The sequence below is a fragment of the Orycteropus afer genome, unplaced genomic scaffold (genome assembly GCF_000298275.1).
Source record: "Orycteropus afer afer isolate SDZICR_OR568_19922 unplaced genomic scaffold, OryAfe1.0 scaffold00129, whole genome shotgun sequence".
Classification (NCBI taxonomy): Eukaryota; Metazoa; Chordata; class Mammalia; order Tubulidentata; family Orycteropodidae; genus Orycteropus; species Orycteropus afer.
The window spans coordinates 1,867,010-1,875,407 of NW_006921716.1; the positions used below are offsets into that span (position 1 = coordinate 1,867,010).

Consider the following 8,398-nt stretch of genomic DNA (forward strand, 5'->3'; position numbering starts at 1 on the left):
TAGTGACTGCATTTGCATTTTTATTGATTTGTGATTTCACCTGTGCAACAGTCAGTTGAAAGTAACAACCTTTGACTCTTCTGTGACTTACTTCAACTCAATGTGAATTATTCTTATTATCTTATCTTTGTTCAAAGTCTAATATATTTTTATTTTGGTTTATCGTTAAAGCCCAAAACTCAAGATCTTATTTAAAAATAAGTATCATTATTTTGTTGAAGTAACTTAAATAACTCAAATATTTTTCATATTATTATTTAGCAAAAGGTTAATTTTTAAACTTTTAAGTGGAAAATGAGGAGGAAAGTATACAGAATTCTCTTCCTATGTATTATTATATTATTTCTGTGCTAAACACTGCTGATGTTTTTCATAAAACCTATCAATATACTTGGTAAGAATGTAAGCTCTGAATCAAAGGCTAGAAGAAAGAGATCCTGTAAACAGTATTCTTCATATAGGTTGTTCCCAGGAGTCCCCATGCCTCAACCATAAGCCGTTTTAAGCAAGTTTTACTTACTGAATATAAGAACCCAACTTTGAAGGGGTCTGACAGCTGAGGACTGAACCCTTTACAAACTGGCTTCAGAGAAAACTTGAAATTTACAACTGGGGCATCAGATCTTAAGATTTAAAGCAACAGAATTGTAACATTTTCAGATTATGATATTATAATGTCATCTCTGAAAACAAATGCACATTCATCCCAGAGTCTTCAAAATGTTTTATTTTTAGAGTTCAACCTTTTTCCAGGAAGTAGTAAAATGAAGGAGCATTCTTAGTAGTCATCTGACAAAAACTATCAATTATTCTTGAAACTGTATATTACAAATGCAATCATTTTTTTAAAAAAAATAGTACATTAACATTCACATAATATATTTAGAATCATGTGGTTTCCAGGGATTAGCATTTAGTCATGCCTGGAAAGGAACAGAACACAATGGCTGAGATGCACACACCCTCATAAAAGACATCTAAATAATATACTTAGGATGACTAATATGAAGGATAAACATAGCACAGTTTTCCTCAGAGTAAACAATTTTAGTTTCTAAAGAGCATTCACTTCTGACATCTCAATTCCTGATTTCAGAGGCTGCAGACTATGTACCTCTGTGCCACACTTAGGACAAGTAAAGTACATGTCAAATAAGAAGCTACTCTTAATACAGTAATAACAGAAGGTATGCTCACACCCTATGGTATGAGGCATGATAGGCCACTCTCCACATAAAGAACATTCTTTTCCACTGGTGGCTAAGGTATTATCATTAGTAGGAGGACCAGTAAGAGGGATACACCATGAAGATAACTTGGCTTTCAATTTCTGGATATTAATAAGTGGTAAGAGAAAAATCAGAAACTCAGCAAAACCATGCCAGAGAAGTTCCCGATTCATATACTCAAAGCCAACTTCACGCACATTTTGGGGTTTGCAAAACACTGAATGAATGCCTAGCAGACGTTCTGTCAGAGTTGCAAACTTCCCTCTTTGAAGGAAAATCAAGAAATTAATCAACTCACCCAATTTCAAAAGTCCAACTACAATATTCACACACTGCTTGACTTTCCAGAATGATGTTAAATGATGGTTTCGAAACAAATCATAGCATCGTTCTTCTAACCACTTCCCACCAATTGTACAAATAGCATACCAGAGCTTTTGATTTTTACTGGGTGGTTGATATCTCAGGTTTGGGGAAAAATCATTTTTGTACTGAATATTCAAAACTGACTGCCCCACAGTGGCATTTTTGGAGTAGACAGTGAATCTCCACAAGAAAACCCACAAGAATGCTTTTACCTCTGGTTCAAAGCGGGCTAACAGCCCTGGCTTAAATCCATGAAAGCACTGAGTAAACTGGGACCAAACTAGTTGCTCCAGGGCCTTATTCAGTTCAAGCGCATCCAGCTGACTTACTCTTAGCACTCTGTGTGTATTTTCTGTACTCGCTTCTCTGGAAGCCATCATATCTTCTTTGAAGGTTTCTAGGAACATAACATAATCAAGGAAGATCATCAAACAATTTCAATCTTGTATTATCTCTTCAGCTTATACCTGGAAATCTGTGATGCACAAATTACACAAGACACACATATTGGCCTTTCTGTAGTATGAAAATAGAATATAGAAGTAAACAATCACTTCTCACCAACTTCTCTTTTTCTTTTTCTTTGGCCCTCTTCTTCAATGGAATAACAGGTTTTTAAAAGCCTCTAAGCAATACTCCTTGCTCAGATATTCTAGTAAGGAGATAATAAAATCTTGAACTTAACAATGATGAGGCTGAGTAATAACATGACTCATGGAGAAATGAATGACAATAAATACAACCAACAATGTAAATAACTACAAAGAATACTGCAATGAATGGTAACTTAAAATCTCAGTTTAATTTCAAGCACTACTACTGACTTCCAAACTCAAGACCCACTGCCTTTGAGTTAGTTCTCATTCATAAAGACCCTGAAGGACAGAGTGGAACTGCCCCACAGGGCTTCTAAGGCTATACATCTTTATAGAAGTAGATTGCCACGTCCTTCTCCTGCAGAGGTTGGTGTGTTCGAACCACCGACGTTTTGGTTACCAGATGAGTGCTTTAACCATTGTGCCACAAGGGCTCCAGAGATTCATTTTGCAACAAATCTTCTAATCTTTCTCTAGTATGTATTACATGTATAAGGGAAGTTAGAACGAGGGAAAAAAAGAGCAGTATATGTTTATTATTTTATCATAATACTCCAGAGATAGACTGACACAGTGGCTGCAATTTCGAAGGGCTTAAGCACAGCAATGCTTGTGAGGATGGTGGAGGATTGGGAAATGTTTTGTTCTGTCATAAATAGGGTCGCAACCAACTCAATGGCACCTAAAAACAACAACAGCATGGCAAAAACAAAACATTACTAAATCCTAGCATGCAGCAACATGAAGACAGGTGTACCTCAGGGATACTGCAGGTTCAGTTCCAGACCACCACAGTAAAGTGAAAATTGCAATAAAGCGAGGCACACAGACTTTCTGGGTTCCCAATGCATATAAATGGTTATGTTTATACTATACCATAGTCTATTAGGGAGCTCTGGTAGCGTAGTACCTAAGGCACTTCACTACTAACAAGAAGGCTGGCGGTTCAAATCCCCCAGCCACACCTTGGAAGGAAGGTTGGGCAATCTACTTCTGCAGGACACTACCTCAGAAACCCAAGGAAGGGTTGCTATGAGTCGGGTCCGACTCAACGGCACATAACAACAACTGCAACAACATAATCTATTAAGTGTTCAGTAGCATTGTGAAAAATCTGAAACACTGTGAGAATTATCAAAATGTGACACAGAGACATTAAGTGAGCGTATAATGTTGGAAAAATAGTGCCAAAAGACTTCCTTGATACAGGGTTGCCACAAACTTTCAATTTGTAAAAAAATGCAGTATCTGAAAAGCACAATTAAATGCAATAAAACAAGGTGTATTAAGTATTAAGACACTAAAAAAGTATATATAATGCAGTACTCTAAGAAAACTACAGACTGGAAGATCCTAAGATAAAGCTGTATTGCTTAAAACTATGAATATCTTTAACAAAGATGTTTTCAAATGGGAAATTTAAAATTTTTCAATGATCCCAGATAATTTAGTAGCCAAAATCTTTATATTGAAGAAGTATATGAAACACAAATGACTGCTGAATAACAGAGTAACAGATCACTTAGGGATGTTTCAGCTCAAACCAGGGATATGACAGAAATGCTTCTTACCCATAATGTCAACTACTTTCTCAGATCTCACCTTTTTCTCCTACTTTCAGCTCCCTCAAGACTTGACACCCTACAGATGTGCCAAAGGGAAGTTTTGCTGCTGCAAGTTCCTCCGTGAAATCCTTGCATCATACTTGCCAGGAGCTACGGGGGAAAAAAAAAAAAGAGTTAGGAGTGCATTCCCTTTCCTCATTCTATAAACTGAATGAGTCCTCAAGTTCTATTGATCCTTTGTCCAAAATATATTTTTTTAAAATCCACTTATGACTCCGTATTTTCCCTCCTCAAGCCCATTTCCACATTCTGGCTGTTCTCATCTCTCCCCTGGTTTTCTGACTGGTCTATCCTACCTTTTGGTTCCTCCAGTGCATTTCTTATACAGCAATCATTCTAAAACACAAACCACCCCATATCCTTGCCAATGTGCGGACATTCTAGGGCCACTTTCTCTGTTTCACTACTGGAGAATTACTGTCTATTCCCCTAATCTGGAAAAGTATTTTCCCCTGCATTAATGGAAAAAACTCTTAGCAAGTTTTTACATTTTAAGCCTCCAAATTTGCATTGTCTCATTCAGTTGTCCCCTTAGCTTTCCATCCTTCCCTTTTCTTGACTTCTACACACTGTACTTAAACTCCTTTTTAATTGTTTGTTTCCTCCACTAAAGGATAAGCGTGTTGCAAAGAACATTTGAATCTTTTAACAGTTGAATCTTAGCAGCCAGTGTAGTGCTGGTACATAGAAGGCATTTTACAAATACTAGATAAATGGATAGAGGAAGAAATGAATAGGATGCAAGTCTAGTTTGGGTGTTGGGTAAAAAATATAACATTAATTCTGGTCCACTAACCTTTACAAATATTTAAAATGATCATATCCAGAATACTGATGATTATTCATTTCAACATGTTTATTGTATACCTGTTATTTCCCAGTTACTGTGTCAGGGCTAAAGATACAATGGTAGAACAGAGTCTCAACCCCCATTAAGCCAATAATCTAGCAGGGTTAGGGTGGAAGAAAGGTGTATTATATACAATAATAAGCAGACAATTACAGAAAGGTGAAATTCAGAGCACTATGCTTACAACTAGACCTCAAGTCAGAGAAGGCTTGGAGGAGGTGCTATCTAAGTAGCCACCTGAGTAGCAGTGTCAGCCTGGTAAAGGAAGGTAGGACTATAATTGCAAGCACAGGGAAAAGAAGGTGCCAAGGACTGGAAATGCAAAAAAAAAAAAAAGAGATAACTCTTAAAAGGAAAGCAGGAAACAAACCCTACAGGCCCTAAAAGCCAAATTGAGGAGATTGGGTTTTATTATGACAGTAATGGAAAGCCACTGAGTGGTCATAGTAAAGAACTAATATGATTAGATTTGCATTTTAGACAGGGAGCTCTGCCCACAATGAGAACAGATTAGAGGTTGAAAGACTGGAGGCAGAGAGACAAGTCAAGGAGTTGTTAAAATGATCTAGGAAAGAACCAATGATGATCTAAATTACAAAGGTGGCAGTGAGGGGTAGAGAAAAACAGGAACCTTTGAAAGCTATGAGGTGGTAGGATTGACATGACTTGGTAAGAAAGAAGCCAAGAATAACTGACTTGAGTAAATGGGTAAATATTGGTCTAGTTCTCTGAAATAGAAACCACACAAGGAGATATAGAATTGAAAGGAAAGATAACACATGGCATTTGAGGTATCTGGGCCTCCTCTGAAACATCTGAGTGGAGAAGAGAAGTTCAGTAGGCCATTATGTGAATGTGGGCAAGAAAATCTGGGTGAAGGTCTTACTCATATGTCTGAGATCCCTCAAGCAGTACTAATTTATTTTAAATTTTATTCTACTTAAATACTGTAGTCAGTAAGGTAGTAATCTAAACCAGATGGGTAGACCTTACACATATACAACATACTCAACTTTCGTTGAAACAACAGAATCTTATTCTTATAGTTTTCATATTCCATCTACTATAATATTTCATGGGAGCTCTGGTAGCATAGTGGCTAAGGCACTTGACTGCTAACCAGAAGGCTGGCGGTTCAAACCCACCAGCCACTCCTCGGAAGGAAGGTTGGGCAATCCTACTTCCGTAGTGATACTGCCTCGGAAACCCAAGGAGGGGTCGCTATGAGTCGGGGCCGACTCGACGGCAAATAACAACAAATAACAACATAATATTTCATGGCTCAAGTTCACTGATATCACTGTATCTTTGTTCTTTCAATCTCTCTATGCTTGGTCTTTAACATCATAGTCCCATAGTTTCACTCTAGTCCAAGGTTTTCAAACTTGATGCTGGGACACTGAACTAATGCATTTCACAGCAGAAGTCACTACCTTTATATATATATATATATATATATATATATATATATATATCCAACACAGCTCAGTGCTGCATACCATTTCTCTACTCATTTCTGGCTAGTTCTTATCCCTGTATCAGGCTTTCCTTTTCTTCTATCAAGTAATCCTTACACAATTAGAGAGCATTAGTTGATTCCAGTCTTTCATGAGCATCAATACATCCTTGCTCCGCTAGGTGCTTGAGATGCAGAGATAAAGACAACTGCTGGCTCTCACTTAAGAAACCAAACCAAGATCTAGCAAGGGAGGCAAGCATGTAAATAGACAACTAGGGTAACAGCAGAGGTATACAGTATTTCAGGTTCTCAATAAAATTTCAGAACTATCTCAACAGAAAAAGGATAAAAATATTATAGAATTTATACACAAGTGTTCAATGAATGATTTTTATCTTTCTCACTTTTTTCTGCATTTCACAAATTTTGTTTGCATAATTTATATAATTAAGAAAAACACAAACATTATTTTTATAACTTCACAAACCAACTAAAATCTATAAAATTATTCATCCACACTTACCTATTCATCTCTTTGTTACCGCATTATTATCCCTGGGATAAAGTACAAACTTCTCAGACCTAACTAAGCTAGATCAATGCTGTCTCCATCTCTGCAACTGTATCCCCCAATGATACTTTAACCCCAAACCATGCTTCAGTCCTGTCTCTGTGCTTTTTCTCATGTACCTAAAACAATGATCTTCCCTGGTAGTTATTCTTTCTCATTTTCCCAAACTATTTGCCCTTCATATTCCAATTTGAGTTCAACATTCTCTATGATACCTTCATAACTACCTCAAGTTACAAGTGATTATTACTATTTCTGAACTATGACAACAAACGTCTGTGCCACTTACTTGAGCCCTGAAGATTTGTACCTTCTTTCTCCCATTTGACTGTAAGCTACTTAAAGGGAAATCACCGTATCTTATTTTCAAAACACTTGCCACCTACAAATGGCAAGGTATATGCAACTTTTCCATTGTCTCAGTGCCTACAACACTGCATGCATCTCCCTCAGATTTCATCTTCTGTGGTCAGCAAGATAAGGGAACACGCTTATTGTCAAATTATCCTCAAAGAGCTCTTAAGAGGGACTAACCAAATTGGATAGTGGTATTAAGTCAATATTTCCAGTCACCCCACCTCTATATTTGACTCAACAGATTGTTCTTTTTTTTTCAGTTAAGCACCAGATGAAATTGAAATACTTGGCTTGCATTAGAGGGCCAGCTGAGTCAATATATATTAAGAACTAGATTATTAGTCCAAAGGTGAGTGGTTTAAACCCACCTGAAGGAGGGGTCACTATGAGTCGCATCCGACTCGATGGCACATAACAACAACAACAACAACAAAGGCACCTTGGAAGACAGGCCTGGCAATCTGCTTCTAAAAAACCATCTTGAAAACCCTATGGAGTAGTTCCACTAAATACACATGTGGTCACTATGGATCAGAATTGACTTGAGGGCAACTTACAGCAACAACACAAGACTCAAAATCAGTTCCAGAAAAGCAGGCTGATAAGCATCTTATTAATCTTGTGACTCTAGAATTTACCACAAAGATGAATTCATAGTAGTTGCTCAATGTTTGCTGAACTGATACACAAAGAAATGAGTAGTCTGGTAGCCAATAAATATGTTGACTGAATACTTACTGTATGAGAACATTCAGATGAAGTAGATGGTGCGGGTAGGTGCCTTACTGATACTTAGTGAGAAACTGGTCAGAGGTAGTGGTTAATCAGAAGAATCAGCTGTTTCAAATCCCAGATTTAGAGAAATCATACCTAATTACATTTAGTAAAAGGAGGAATGTTTAATGGCTGCCAAAAAAGAAGACTTAACACGGTCTCTAACCAATCTAGTATTTAACAATCCTTATTATCAAGAATTTCATTATTATCCCTTCTGTTACAGTTTAACAATTTTTTCTTTCCTCTTTTTCTCAGGTCTGGCCCCAGTGTAGATTAGGAAAAGCTGGGCTCTCTCTCTCCCCTACATAAGATTCTTTAATAGACCAAAAGACTATTATTAAACTGTTCTTCAGCCCATGCGTCTCTGGATGAATCATTTGTCTTTTTTTTTTTTTTTTTAGGTTTTATTTTCCCAACATTTTAATCATCATCGCAACCCCCTTTAGTTGTAAACACAGGGCAGAAACTGTCCATTAACATCACAGTTCATTAAAATGGAAGACCTCTTTGTAGTCTGCATTGCTATTTAGGCAACTGTGATGGAGCAAGAAAGCTGATTTAGAGTAAG

At 37.1% G+C, this 8,398-nt stretch overlaps 1 protein-coding gene across 1 annotated transcript; it reads right to left on the bottom strand.

The window, feature by feature from the left end:
* Positions 1–1,054: 1,054 nt before the first annotated feature.
* Positions 1,055–1,984, bottom strand: PEX2 (peroxisomal biogenesis factor 2). Its single transcript, XM_007944640.2, has one exon. It carries the CDS (start codon positions 1,973–1,975, stop codon positions 1,055–1,057), a length of 921 nt encoding a protein of 306 aa, XP_007942831.1. The 5' UTR covers positions 1,976–1,984.
* Between the last annotated feature and the right edge of the window lie 6,414 nt (positions 1,985–8,398).

Bases quoted from the DNA above. Each gene is read 5' to 3' on its own strand.
- PEX2 (XM_007944640.2), bottom strand. From the start codon at position 1,975: ATGATGGCTTCCAGAGAAGCGAGTACAGAAAATACACACAGAGTGCTA.